At 41.5% G+C, this 15,713-nt stretch overlaps 1 protein-coding gene across 1 annotated transcript in view; it reads right to left on the bottom strand.

The window, feature by feature from the left end:
• LOC138644541 (sodium channel protein type 2 subunit alpha-like) overlaps positions 1-15,713 on the bottom strand; it is a 187,359-nt gene that overhangs the window by 101,814 nt on the left and 69,832 nt on the right. Inside the window, exons 6-8 of the mRNA XM_069733065.1 lie at positions 13,666-13,757; positions 9,187-9,378; positions 4,551-4,614 (exon numbers count right to left, since the gene is read on the bottom strand). Coding sequence (XP_069589166.1) covers positions 4,551-4,614; positions 9,187-9,378; positions 13,666-13,757 — 348 coding nt within the window. The remainder of the gene's footprint in view (positions 1-4,550; positions 4,615-9,186; positions 9,379-13,665; positions 13,758-15,713) is intronic.

The raw sequence follows: 15,713 nt of genomic DNA, 5'->3' as shown, positions 1-15,713 counted from the left end.
GCACCTTTAATGTGTCTCAGCGTCAAGTACAAAGAATTTAAAAAAAAACTGAAGAGACTAGAGATGCGTTTGACAAGCCCAGGTCCGGCAGACCCCACAAGTCAACTGCTCAGGAGGAACGTTTGTTGGTTTGAAAATCCAAAGCAAACCCCTCTTCCACAGCAGCAGAGCTCCAACAGGCCTGGTCACCTCAAGTCCCTGTGTCAACTAGGACAGTTTGTAGGATTCTGTCTCGAAATGGCCTCCATGGTCGAATCAGTGCCCAGAAGCCAGCACTAAACAAAAGGCAAATAAAAAATCGTGTGGCATTTGCAAAGTCCCACAGCCTGCTAACAGATGGACATTGGAAAAGTGGCAGAAGGTGGATTTATCTGATGAATCTTCAGTAGAATTACACCACAGCCACCGCAAATACTGCACGAGACCTACTGGAGCCCGTATGGATCCAAAATACACCCAGAAAACAGTTAAATTTGGTGGTGGAAAGATCATGGTCTGGGGTTACTGTTGTGAATTCTGTGGCCAAGCTCCCTCCTGTGGTCGAGAGTGGTACTTCGGCTGGTTCTGTCTATGAGCTTCCTTTGGTGGATGAGAGTGGTACTGCGGCTTCTGAGTTTCCTTCCTCAGGTGATGTGGTTAAGTCGTTAGGTGCTGCTCTATTTAACTCCACCTGGTGCTTTGATCCTGGCCTCCAGTCAATGTTCTAGTATTGGTCTTGCTTCCTCCTGGATCGTTCCTGTGGCCTGTCTATCCTGCATAAGCTAAGTTTTGCTTGTGTTATTTTTGCTTGCTATTTTTTCTGTCCAGCTTGCTTTATTGGTTTTTCTTGCTTGCTGGAAGCTCTGAGATGCAGAGGGAGCACCTCCGTATCGTTAGTCGGTGCGGAGGGTCTTTTTGCCCCTCTGCGTGGTTGTTTGTAGGTTTTTGTGTTGACCGCAAAGCTATCTTTCCTATCCTCGGTCTATTCAGTAAGTCGGGCCTCACTTTGCTAAATCTATGTCATCTCTGTGTTTGTATTTTCATCTTACTCACAGTCACTATATGTGGGGGGCTGCCTTTTCCTTTGGGGAATTTCTCTGAGGCAAGGTAGGCTTATTTTTCTATCTTCAGGGCTAGTTAGTTTCTCAGGCTGTGCCGAGTTGCATAGGGAGCGTTAGGCGCAATCCACGGCTACCTCTAGTGTGGTGTGTTAGGATTAGGGATTGCGGTCAGCAGAGTTCCCACGTCTCAGAGCTCGTCCTTTGTTTTTGGTAATTGTCAGGTCACTTTGTGTGCTCTGAACTTCAATGTTCATAACAGGTTGCATTCAGTATGGGGTTGTGCAAAACATTTGCAAGGTGGAAGGCAATATCAATAGCCTAAAATATCTGAAGTATTAGCTACCTCTTATATTCCAAATCATAAAAGGGGTCAAATTCTGCAGCAGGATGGTGCTCCATCTCATACATCCATCTCTAAAACAAAGTTCCTCCAGGCAAAAAAGATCAAAGTGCTCAAGGACTGGCCAGCCCAGTCACCAGACATGAACATCATTGAGCATGTTTGGGGTAGGATGAAAGAGGAAGCTTGGAAGACAAAACCAAAGAATCTAGATGAACTCTTGGAGGCATGTAAGACTGCATTCTTTGCTCTTTCTGATGGCTTCATTAATAAATTGTATGAATCATTGTTGAACCGCATTGATGCAGTCCTTGAAGCTCATGGAAGTCACACAAAATATTAAATATGATTTTAATAGCACCACAACTTCATTCACCAATGTTATGCAATATACATTTATATTTTAAGTTAATTATTTGTTTGAACAGTACTTTCTGTGGGTGACAAAACTTTTGTCTTGCCAAAATCTGACCATTCTGTGTCCATTAACTGATCAATATTTCTGCATTGATGCCAATTTATTTTCTTAACCTAAACCACATTTCAGAGGGCTTCAGCTTTCAAACGAATAATTTATACAACCAATGGATAAATTTAACATCAAGTTATAAGCTTTTATTTACATAACATGGATAAGCGACATAACTTCTGTCAGGGAGTGTACAGTATAAGCTGTGTTTATGTGTGTACAGTATAAGCTGGGTTTATGTGTGTACAGTATATGCTGTGTTTGTGTGTACAGTATATGCTGTGTTTGTGTGTACAGTATATGCTGTGTTTGTGTGTACAGTATATGCTGTCTTTGTGTACAGTATAAGCTGTGTTTGTATGTACAGTATAAGCTGTGTTTGTGTGTGTATAGTATAAACTGTGTTTGTGTGTACAGTATAAGCTGGGTTTATGTGTGTACAGTATATTCTGTGTTTGTATGTACAGTATATGGTGTGTTTTGTATGTACAGTATATGCTGTGATTATGTGTGCACAGTATATGCTGTGATTATGTGTGTACAGTATATGCTGTGTTTGTGTGTACAGTATATGCTGTGTTTGTGTGTACAGTATATGCTGTGTTTGTGTGTACAGTATATGCTGTCTTTGTGTACAGTATAAGATGTGTTTGTATGTACAATATAAGCTGTGTTTGTGTGTGTATAGTATAAGCTGTGTTTATGTGTGTACAGTATATGCTGTGTTTGTGTGTATAGTATATGTTATGTTTTTATGTACAGTATATGCTGTGTTTGAGTGTACAGTATATGTTGTGTTTGTGTACAGTATAAGCTGTGTTTGTGTGTACAGTATAAGCTGTGTTTGTGTGCGTACAGTATAAGCTGTGTTTGTGTGTGTACAGTATATGTTGTGTTTGTGTGTACAGCATATGCTGTGTTTGTGTGTGTACAGTATATGTTGTGTTTGTGTCTACAGTATATGCTGTGTTTGTGTTTACAGTATATGTTGTTTGTGTACAGTATATGCTGTGTTTGTGTGTACAGTATATTCTGTGTTTGTGTATACAGTGTATGCGGTGTTTATGTGTACAGTGTAAGCTGTAATTGTTTGTACAGTATATGCTGTGTTTGTGTACAGTATATGCTGTGTGTGTGTGCAGTATATGCTGTGTTTTGTATGTACAGTATATGCTGTGTTTGTGAGTGCAGTATAAGCTGTGTTTATGTGTGTACAGTATATGCTGTGTTTTGTATGTACAGTATATGATGTGATTATGTGTGTACAGTATATGCTGTTTGTGTGTACAGTATATGCTGTGTTTGTGTACAGTATAAGCTGTGTTTCTGTGTACACTCCTTGACAGAAGTTATGTCGCTTATCCATGTTATAAGTATACAGTATATTCTGTGTTTGCGTGTGTACAGTGTAAGCTGTAATTGTGTGTACAGTATATTCTGTGTTTGTGTGTGTACAGTGTAAGCTGTAATTGTGTGTACAGTATATTCTGTTTGTGTGTGTACAGTATATGCTGTATTTGTGTACAGTGTAAGCTGTAATTGTGTGTACAGTATATTCTGTGTTTGTGTGTACAGTGTAAGCTGTAATTTTGTGTACAGTATATTCTGTTTGTGTGTGTACAGTATATGCTGTGTTTGTGTGTACAGTATATGCTGTGTTTGTGTGTACAGTATATGCTGTTTGTGTGTACAGTATATGCTGTGTTTGTGTACAGTATAAGCTGTGTTTCTGTGTACACTCACTGACAGAAGTTATGTCGCTTATCCATGTTATAAGTATACAGTATATTCTGTGTTTGCGTGTGTACAGTGTAAGCTGTAATTGTGTGTACAGTATATTCTGTGTTTGTGTGTACAGTGTAAGCTGTAATTGTGTGTACAGTATATTCTGTGTTTGTGTGTACAGTGTAAGCTGTAATTTTGTGTACAGTATATTCTGTTTGTGTGTGTACAGTATATGCTGTTTGTGTGTACAGTATATGCTGTGTTTGTGTGTACAGTATATGCTGTTTGTGTGTACAGTATATGCTGTGTTTGTGTACAGTATAAGCTGTGTTTCTGTGTACACTCCCTGACAGAAGTTATGTCGCTTATCCATGTTATAAGTATACAGTATATTCTGTGTTTGCGTGTGTACAGTGTAAGCTGTAATTGTGTGTACAGTATATTCTGTTTGTGTGTGTACAGTATATGCTGTATTTGTGTACAGTGTAAGCTGTAATTGTGTGTACAGTATATTCTGTGTTTGTGTGTACAGTGTAAGCTGTAATTGTGTGTACAGTATATGCTGTGTTTGTGTGTACAGTATATGCTGTAATTGTGTGTACAGTACAGTCTGGGTGTGCACAGTGTTTCTATGTGTACACTATATGCTGTGATTATGTGTGTACAATATATAGTGCCATTATTTTCCCAGGAAGAGTATATAGCATGATCATGTGCATCACTGTTTTTTGTCTGATTTTTGCACAGTTCTAAGAAAGGATTTTCATTTTGTCATTGGCTTGGAGCAGGGGGTCTAAGATAAAATTTAGCTATTGCCCAGGCGCCATTAGCTGCTCGTCTAATATTAGATAGACCTATTCAAACATGGAGTGTTTACCAACTGGCTAATGCCCAACCACTGTATGACTGGATGATCGGACGCTGCCTACACTTATCTCTTAAATCACACAAGGCAGTTTATTAATTATGTACTTACCCAGCATCTGTGCTGTTACCACAAAGCAAAGCGTCCTTCTGACCTCTCTCTTTGTAAATAACACCTGCAAAATAGGAAACAAAAGTACAACTTGCCAGTTACACAAGGGCTGGATGTACAACTCCAACAGAGATGCCCCCTTTAAACATTTTAAGAGGCAGATTACATAGTTGACCACTTTGGATCTCACCTCTACATTTTTGTAATTCTGGAGTAAAGGTGATGGAAGGAGGTCCTGTTGTTGTATTACCTGCTACATCTTTGTTATTGAGGGACAACTATGATTTAAATGCTATGGATACCTTCGGAGGAATTTTTTTTTTTTAAATGCATGTATTTTGGACTAAAACTAATTGTTACTATTTTTTCCGTGAAAAATGTTGCACAATTTGCATTTTACAGCCTCTTTCTATTGCTGGCTGCAAATATCTGAGAACTCGTCAGTGAGAGCAGTCTGACGGGGAGTGTGTAACTTTTTTATCAGTCTTTTTTCCGAGCTTCTCTCAGCTGATTTATGACCACATCAAAGTGAAGCTCTAAATTGATATAATCTGTCTTCATAAACAATAACTAAGTAGATGGAAGATGTAAAATTAAGGGTGGACATAACATTGCTGCAACTTGTGCAGCCACACAAGGGCCCAAGAGGTAAGGGGGGCACTGGCACCTCCACAGTAGATGGAATTGGGCATTATGATGAGCTATGACACTGCAAAGGGCCCATATATTGATCTTGCACAGGGGCCCTTTTTTGTCTTTGTCCGCCAGTGTGTCAAAATAACATCCACATGAATTCTAGGACCAAGCAGAGGTACTTTTTTTGTAGACAAGGGTCAACATGGGGATTTGGACAGGTCAGAGGACACCCTGTGCGTTCTTAAACCTCTCTATGATTGCTGGCAATTGCTTTTTCGGCCACTTTTCTGTGAAATTGAACCTTATTTTCTTGCCCATTTTTCCTGTTTTTATCACCTGAACTTCAAAAATGTACTGTTCATTTGGTGCCAAATATATCCTACCCCTTGATTGTAGTTAGACAATACTTAATGTTATTAACTTTATCTGTCAGTGGTTTAATGTAATGGCTAGAGAAGAGCTTAATAGTTCTGGTTTCTTAATGATCTGGTGCTAAAGTCAGAACAACGGACTTCTCCCGGACGTCCATTTCAAAGTTCTGAGATCTGGGGGAAGTCCAAGAGGAGAGAGAGAAAGCAAAATAGAGAATTTTCCAGCTCCAGACTTCAGGTGCTCATTGTTTTTAATGGGTCTTGGTTCAAGTTCGGGTACAGTTCTGGTACCGAACCAAACTTTTGACTAAAGTTCAGGTCAGGTACAAGATCCTGAACTTCCACAGGTCCACTCATCCCTACTTATGGCTCATTCGTGCATTTTTTTTTTTTTTTTTACACATTGAGAGAAACTTTTCCTTTTTTTTTGAGCCCCTCTGGCATTTCTTGGTCGAAATCTGTTCTGGTATTAGGTGGCAAGACCTTGTGAAGGACTCTCCTCTCCAAAAAAAAAAAAGAGGTTGAGAATTGACGAAAAGAGGTCATAAAAATAGAGAGGGAAAACAAATGACGGCCCTACTGTCATGAGAGGCAGAACTTGGCACCAATCTAATCTTTGTGTCTATGTACGCCATTAAATCTGGGGTTTGGAAATATATCAGAATACCCAACAAGTCTATTCTGCAGGTTCTCCCTGGCATGAGAACCATCGCTGCCTGCTCTCTGATAGATGACCTGACTCTTGATGAGACAAGCATGAACTAATGTGCGTCATTTAGCTGAAGATACAGATGTACAACATTGAAACAATTTGTATGTGAACGTAACATTTTACAATGTAATTTAATCAATGCTATCATTACAGCTTCAGGCTTGAAAGACACATTAGATTAACATCACTCATAGAACTGGAACAAAAGTGCAATCTATCGTTGCAGGCTTAACGTCTAAAATGTCTGCAAGGAAATCATTAGGTATTCAAACTGGTTATTTTATTTTACTCGTGTATTTATATAAATGGAGATTTTTTTAACTGTTGCCTTTAAAAAGGTTGTCCACTTAAGACAATTGATTTTTGACAGAAGGATCCCGATCCTGAACTGATTGGAGGGTGTCCTGCTACTGCACCTCTCATCCATCTGCTGTAAAGTATAGGAAGGACCCGGCAGCAAATATATCGTCTGCTACCACGGGAGATAAAAAGTTTTACATAGTGTTTACTGAAACATATGGACGTCAAACTAAAATTAATTGGACTCCGCAGCAAAGTAAGATGGGCCCCCACCACTTATATCATACCCGCTGCATGGGTAGAAATAAATAATTGCTTTGATTATATCAATAAACCTATATAGTAGGCCAAATAGTCGAAAGCCACCAATGTGTTATCCCCTACAAAAAGATGCAGTGTTTCTGTACCTGTGCCTGCCCCCTTAACCTCCTGCCCTATAGTATCTGCTATGGCAGGCACAGCTATAGTTATACCCATTGGTATCAGTGTTATGCACGGACAAGCCGAGTTCTTCAGAGTAAGATACAATTTTTGACTTTTCAGTCACTTAAATCTCCTTTTTGGCCACCACTAGTCACCGCCACCTGTCTGGTCCTCGCCTCATGTTCCATGCTTCCGCCGCTCATTATGGAATCTTTAGTCCTGTTGCATTGTGCTGGACTTCTGGGTTGTCATTGCATCCAGTAGGATTCTGTGGAAGGACATGGGAGCTCAGTCATCGTGCATGTGCAGAACCCTCTCAAGAGCCATGACACCTGGAAGTCCAGCTCAGTGGACTGAAGATTCTATCGCAAGAAGCTGGGGATCGGAAGGTGCAGTAAGGACCAGACACGTGCAGGTGAGTAGCACAGTGACCGGAGAGGTGAGTATAATGATATATATATATTTTTTTACATTTTAATGGCCCATTATCGTTCAGAAATATGGTGGCATATTGCTGAATTTGTGCAGAAGCGAATTACAAAATATACAAATTTTGGCGCACGTGGATCTTTGTAAATTTCAAATCCAGTTGAATTTATTTGTCCATCTATAGTGTTCAAATCTTTATGTCACGCTGTAACGAGAAATTCAAGGAGCTCACTGGGTGAGATGGATTCTGTAATCCCACAGTCCATGTGGGTACATGGATTACGGGCATCGGAGCAGCAGGTTGGACTAGAGGGACTGAAAACTGTAGGTAGACACTGAAAACCGTAGGTAGACAGGTGGAATGCTGGAAACCGCAGGCAGGTGGAGGACCTCAGGAAACCACAGGCAGGCAAGTGGAGTGCAGGAAACCACAGACAAGCAAAGGACATCAGGAAACCACAGGCAAGCAGAGGATGAAATCGCAGGCAAGCAGAGAGAGCCAGGAAACCACAGGCAAGCAGAGGATGAAATCGCAGGCAAGCAGAAAAGGCCAGGAAACAACAGGCAAGCAAAGGATGAAATCGCAGGCAAGCAGAGAAGGCCAGGAAACAACAAGCAAGCAGAGGATGAAATCGCAGGCAAGCAGAGAATGCCAGGAAACAACAGGCACGCCGAGGATGAAATCGCAGGCAAGCAGAGGATGCCAGGAAACAGCAGGCAAGCAGAGGATGCCAGCAAACCGAGGAAACCGAAGGCAAGCAGGTGGAGTGCAGGAAACGACAGGATGGCAGAGGACATCAGGAAACTGCACACAAACAGGTGAAGTGCAGGAAATGACAGGCAGGAAGAGGACATCAGGAAACCGGAGGAAAGCATGTGGAGTGCAGGAAACCATAGGTAGGTAGCAAATAACATGTCGCAGTAACTGGAAAGTCAGCAGCTAAGGAAGCCACACACAGCCAGGAAGATGTCCTGAAAACCAGACGCGGACACAGAGTAGAGGTCCAGGAGACCCAGGGACAGATAGCTGACAGAACTCCTAAGTCAATAGAAGCCACAGACAAGTAGGTAGAGGTACCAGAAGCTACTGGTCTACAGGAGACAACCTGCAGCCAGGTTGCTGTGCACACACAAACTGCAAGTCTAGTCTAGTCTAAGATTTCAATCCCAAGACCCTGGTGTGTGTCTTCTAATCCCTAAAATAGACCCAGGCAGGTCATCACATAGAAACATGCCAGGTCACCTGCAAAGCCAGACATGGAGTACCAGAAAGGTCAATGGACCGGGGCAGATGGAGCAGAACCTAGACCAGGGACAGGTGTGTAACACACACCCTCCCTCATGACACAAGTACACATCACATGATCTGCTTCATCCAAAAAGCATTCACATTTTTACAGCTCAGAGGTGGAAAATATGCAGAAAGATGATTTGATCAAAATCCTCACTTGCCTAATAATTGTGCACACAGTGTAGTGTCTGCGCATGGGTGAGGGTGAGAGGAGCAGAAAAGCTCACAGGGGAGTACAGGTATTTTATAGACTTGAAGTTCAAAACAGCTACTCCAAGTGCATGAACAAAGCAAACAAAAGAGCCTTTTCATCAATGCTGAGAGAAATGGAAGCAAAACAAGGTAATCAAAAGATTCAAAACATTACAGAAATTGATCAATAATAAAGTAAAAAAGTTAAACTACTCTTTATGAAATTAATACAATTGTGAAAATGGGTTTCTTGAGCAGACATGGAGGTACAACATGACTTACTTTCATTCTTCACATATTCTTCAATATTTTCAGGATAACCATTTGGGAGATACACACATTTATTCCTTAGGTGTCCCATAAATAGCTGCAGTCCTATTAGTGCAAAGACACTCAGACAAAACACTGTGAGAATGACCACATCTGAAAGCTTCTTAACCGATTGGATCAGAGCCCCCACAATGGTCTTCAAACCTTAAATGCAATTAGAAAAAATTACCAAAATACATTTTTCTACAATATCTTGCACAATGCAGTCATGGTCTAGGGTAAATAATATGGACACAACATTTCGATTATTAAACGAATTAAAAGAACCAGACAAGGTAAAATGTGTCTAAATTGTGATTACCTAAACTAAGAGGGGGAATCAAGTGTGGAGGCCAAGGGTGTAGCAACCACAGTCACAGAGGTTGCGATCGAGACCATGCCCATGAGGGGTCTGCCGTCACCCTCACAAATTTCAACTGGAAGTGCATTCTCGGATGCACATTCAGTTGAAGTGTGTTGCAGTGCACAGACCCGATGGGTCCATGCACGGCAATGCACGCTGCAGCTGCAGGCCGATCAGACTCCAAAAGCTGGCATTGACATGCACGTGACTGGGGGTGCATGGCAGTGATGCAATACGCTCCCATCAGTTGCACACTGAAGTCAGCTGCCGACTTCAGAAGAGGATGCCATGTGGCGGGGGAGCAGAGGGAAGGTGAGTATAATTTTTTTTCTATCCATTAAAGAACAGCATCAGAATGGGGGACATATATACCAGGATGGGGAACATACATACCATGATGGGTGATATATACTAGGATGGGGCTCAGCATAAGAGATGTATATCAGGATTTAGAGCATACATATACCAGGATGGGGCCAGGATGTGTGACACATACACTAGGATGGGGATATATATCCCAGGAAGGGGTCAGGATGTGTGACACATACACTAGGATGGGGATATATATACCAGGAAGCGTCAGGATGTGTGACACATACTCTAGGATGGGGATATATATATATATATATATATATATATATATACATATCTATACAAGGATGGGGCCCACAATCAGCAACATATATACCAGGATGAGGCCAGGAAGAGGAGAATATATACCAGGATGGAGGGCATACATATAGCAGGATAGGGCCAGGATGAGGGACACATACACTAGGATGGGGATATATATACCAGGATGGGATACATATATACCAGGATGGGATATATATATACCAGGATGGGGTCCACAATCAGGGACATATATACCAGGATGGAGCCAGGAATAAGAGAATATATACCAGGATGGAGGGCATACATATAGCAGGATAGGGTCAGGATGAGGGACACATATACCAGGATGGGGACCACAATCAGGGACACATATATCAGGATGGGGGATGTATATACCAGGATGGGGCCAGGAAGATTAACATATATTCCAGAATTAGAACATATATAGATATGGATCGTCCCCAGACGCTGGGCAGCGGGTTACTCGGTACTGGTCCTCTGCTGGCTCAGTTCTGGGGTTGTCACGGTGGCTGGACCCGGTCCGTGACCCTGCCAAGGGGCGTCCAATAAAAGGTGATACAAGTCTGTCAAGGTTTCGTGACGCCACCTGTGGTATTCGGTCAGGGTGACCGACGCTGCTTAGGGTCCACTGGGGTGATGTGAGGGCAGCTAGATGGTATACTTCCCACAGGTGAAGTATGTCCCCAGGACATCCCAGTAAGGTGGATGGTGATGGTGTGAGGTGCAGACAATAACGAGGACACAGGGTTGCCGTCTCTTTACTGGTGACTTCAGGATCCTCAATCCAGAGCACAGTTAACAGGGCTGTCTGAGACCGGCCGGTCCGATGGCACATCCAGAGTTCCCTTTGCAGGTGGAAATCGTTGCCCACCACTAGCGCCTGTGTGTTGTAGTGCTTCCCTGCTGAGCATTCGGGATAGTCCTCACAACTGTCGTTTCTGTTCTCGTTCTTTCTAGTTCTTTCTCGTTCTTTCTATTCTCCGTCCCCCAAGCTTGTTATGGCTAGGATGCACCCATTTGACGGGTAGGCTCGGAGCTCTTCCGGGACCCTAGAGACGCCCCTCTCCACGGTTGCCCCCTATGTCTGCTTAGGTGATGTAAGGTAGACAGCCAACCTATAATTAACTGTCCTGCGGTATTTGAAGTAAGGCATAAAGTAAGTTACTTCCTCGGTGTTCCGGGCACCAGCTACGCGCCTCAGTAAGATGTTGCCGTTCTCGGGGCACAACTCCTACTGGCTCTCCCAGATGCTTGATCTCGTTTCTCACTGTCCACAATATCCTTCACTTCTTGTCCTTTCTTTAGATGCCGCCGCAAGGTAGTGCAGGCGCGGCTCTGTGACGATCTGTCCTTGTCGCTAAGTCTCTGCCAGGTTCCCACGCCTGACAGGGACTCCCCTGAAGTCTCCCCCGCAACACCCCCTGCCACGGGATGTTGCCTGGGCAAAACCCAGTCAGCTTCTGTCTAACTTCCTATCCAACCTCTAGTTTTACCAGTGTGAGGAGTGGCCTAATAAATAAAACCTTTTGCTCCCCCTAGTGGCCGGAGTGTGAAGTGTAATGTGTGCTGGTGATACCTGGTCAGGTGTACTCCTTTAGTGCCATCAGACGTACCATCAATCCCGTTAGTGGCAGAGTGACACTACTGCAACGACCAGGTCTCTGGGGCGCTGCAGATATATACCAGAATGGGGCCAGGATGAGGGACATGTATATGCCAGGATTGGGAAGGGACCATATCCAAATCTTGCACTGGACCCAGTTGAGGAAATATGTAATATCAGCAAATATTTGCTAAAATATTCTTCAAAATCAGTATTTCACTGTGCCTGTCAATTGTGGGGAAAATTACAGTTTAAATGCAGCATGAATTATTTCCTATGGGTAAGAGAGTCATAATAAGTATAATAAGTATTGTGACAATCTTCCAGCACTCTGAAGGTTGCTTGTTACTTTTTTTTTTAATCATGATACATACTGTCAGTTGCCACCTCAACCACAATTATTCCGCAATTCCCACTTTTTCTAGTTTCAATATGAACACCCAGAATAAAATTTTAAAAAAACAGCTCTGTAAAAACAGGCATAAAACATACTCCGCTGCGCAGTCTGACCGGTGCACGGACATATTTTGGGTGAGATATTAATTGCTGTATTTGATACATACTGTCTAATGATCTGGGTAGTTCTTATATAGCAATATAGCATTGGTGATGGTGATGATGTGGCTTTGATTAACTTAAAAATACCCAGTATATTTTGATTGATGGTGTTGCAGTATATATACTATGGTTATTGAAAACCCCGGTCCTATTTTACATATGTGCAACTGTGTCAGTCTTTTGTCTGTGTCCTTCACTATGTTATTTGCTTGTCCATACAAAAATGTTTTATTATAATTGTGTATTTAATGTTACTTCTTCTTTTATTTAATTATTAATAAATATTTTATATATTTTATATGGGTGATCTGGTACTCCTTTCTTTTTGTTTATAATTTTTCTAGTTTCAGTTGTCATGTAGCACACGGCTTAATAATAATCAATGAAATTATAAGGAGCAGACTCTATGTTTGGATCACAGGGGATTGAAGGTCACATCCAGAGACATATGGAGCTTAGACCTAATATACTGCATAAAAACTAAAAATTACATTATTTTTTTTGAATCATGAAAAACAGCCTTTTTGTAAATTGGAATATTTAAAAAAAAAAATAATAATAAATAAATAAATAAATATATATATATATATATATACTCCTATGTGTAGATATTGCTGTAACATACATATATTTTATTCTCTTCCCAGAACATCCACTTACTGTGACAGATATTAATGGCAGCCAGCACAATAGGAGAAATCACTTAACCGCATGTATAAAAGAAGATGGAGAAAACGGAACTTGGTTCAGCACTCAACCAAGACAGGAAAACCTTTTATGTGGATCACTTTTAAGGTTTTAAGGGGTTGTCCCATCTCAGGCGTTTAGGGCATATCCAACTGATATTCCATAAATGTCTAATAGATGCAGAGCAGATCCGAGGCTTAAAATAGGGCAAGAACACAAGCTGTCCGAAATGTAGAAGTGCCTTTGGAACTCCATTTAAAACTCCATTCATTTGTCTCGGAGTTCCAAAGGTTGCCTGCTTGGATGAATAGTCCTGGACACGAGCGTCCAATTTACCAATGACAGTGGATTATAACAGGCTCCCTTTTCGAGATAGATGTGGTTAAACATTTGGATATGCTATAAATGTTTAACCGGGGAATACTCCTTCATTGTTACTTTCCTCAAATGTATTTAGAATCAATTATTTTCGAACATACGTTAAATGCTGAGTTTTTCAAAAATTATCTTAAAAAAGGGAAATTGACACACAAACACAATGACAGACACAAAGAAACAGTTGGATGTACAAAGGGCCTAACACCTCACACCAATTACTTCTTACCTGGGATAACAGAAATAGTTTTCAAGGCTCTTAATACTCTGAAAGTTCGAAGAGCTGAAACATTGCCTAGGCTTACAAATTCTGTTACATACCTGCGATAGTAATAATTACATTTATTAGAATTGCTAATAACTTACTAAGGACTTTATTGCATTGGGAACATACATTCGTTATTAATTGTGTTTTCAAAAAATATGTTCATGATTCACTATAACTGGGACCACACCGATGCCATGAAATTGGAGAGTGGTAACAGATTTAGTCAAAATCTGCAATCATTCTGAAGTAACTCGTCCCATTTATGAGAAAGGCTTTATGTGCTCCATATCTAATAGGAGCATTTTTTTGCCCTTATGTATTCCATTTTTTGTTTTCTTTTTCATATCCACGATATGGTTCCAGATCTTCTTATTTAGTGCTCATTTTTATGGTCTTTGCTAAGGGGGCGGTGCTCAAAGGTTAAAGGGAATCCGTCACCTCATTTTTCACATATAAGTTGCGGCCACCGCCATTAGGGGCTTATCTACAGCATTCTGTAACGCTGTAGATAAGCCCCCGATGTATCCTGAATGATAAGAAAAACAAGTTAGATTATACTCACCCAGGGGTGGTCCGGGTCCGATGGGCGTCGCGGGTCCGGCGCCTCCCATCTACATACAATGTTGTCATCCTCCTTGCTTCCTGCCGCGGCTCCTGCTCAGGCATACTGATTTGCCCTGTTGAGGGCAGAGTAAAGTACTGCAGTGCGCAGGGCCTCTCGGACCTTTCCCGGAAGCCTGCACACTGCAGTACTTCGATCTGCCCTCAACAGGGCAGAGAATTACGACTGCGCACAAGCCGCGACAGGAAGCAAGGAAGAGGACGTCATCACATGACCCGGACCTGTGACCCCAACGGACCCGGACCGCACCGGGACCGCCCCTGGGTGAGTATAATCTAACTTGTTTTTCTTATCTTTCAGGATACATCAGGGGCTTATCTACTGCATTACAGAAAGCTGTAGATAAGCCCCTAATGGCGGTGGCTGCAGTTTATATGTGAAAAATGAGGTGACAGATTCCCTTTAATAATGCAGAGCAGCCTGAAAACACGCCCCCAGAAAATACTTTGAGCTACACCCCCTTAGTAAAGACAATAAAAATCAACAATTAATCTTAAAATGTCCATATCTCTCAAACTATATGGGGAGTATAAAAAAATAAAAGAAACAAAAACCAAAAAATTGAACACTCAGGGGAGCAGCAGGATTAAAATAAGAGTAAAAACTGACCAATTTTGACATGATGGCAGGTCCTTTTGATATATTGCAGTATAAATCACTGTGATCAAAATATCCTAAGGCCACATTCACACGTTCAGTATTTGGTCAGTATTTTACATCAGTATTTGTAAGCCAAAACCAGGAGTGGGTGATAAATACAGAAGTGGTGCATATGTTTCTATTATACTTTTCCTCTGATTGTTCCACTCCTAGTTTTGGCTTACAAATACTGATGTAAAATACTGACCAAATACTGCTAGTGTGAATGTGGCCTAATAGTGAAAAAGTCCAAACTTAACTATTTTGTACTATAAGATTTACTTACATGAACAGTTCATACTCTTATCTGTTCAGTTATCTCATTAGTGGACTATGTGCTAGAGTATGGGCTCAATGCCGCACACAAGTTTTTTTTTAAATAATATTTTACAGGTGGTGGGCTGGAGATTTGGGGTACCAACCCCACTTAAAGGGCTGCCCCACAAACAAAGTACCTTTTAATCAATCGATCTTGGAACAATAATAAGTTCCGCAATTGGATGTGTTAAAATAATGTCCATGTGAAGAGATAAACTTATAAATGTGCACCTGCTGTGTAGTGTGTAATGGCTGTGTCTGACCATGCAGAGCTGCTCTAGTTCATGGTCTGCACATACCACAGCTCCTATCCAGAGGAGATAGCACAATTCACTTATGAATATACATACAAAACAACAGGGGCTCACAGCTGCTGCTTTCTCAAAAAACACATTTCCCTGCCTGTTTTATCACAGGAGCAAGTGTTTCT

This window comes from Ranitomeya imitator, chromosome 7 (assembly GCF_032444005.1).
Source record: "Ranitomeya imitator isolate aRanImi1 chromosome 7, aRanImi1.pri, whole genome shotgun sequence".
In the NCBI taxonomy this organism is placed as follows: domain Eukaryota; kingdom Metazoa; phylum Chordata; class Amphibia; order Anura; family Dendrobatidae; genus Ranitomeya; species Ranitomeya imitator.
Note: the sequence above shows the minus strand (reverse complement) of the source record. Positions and strands in the feature narration are given on the sequence as shown.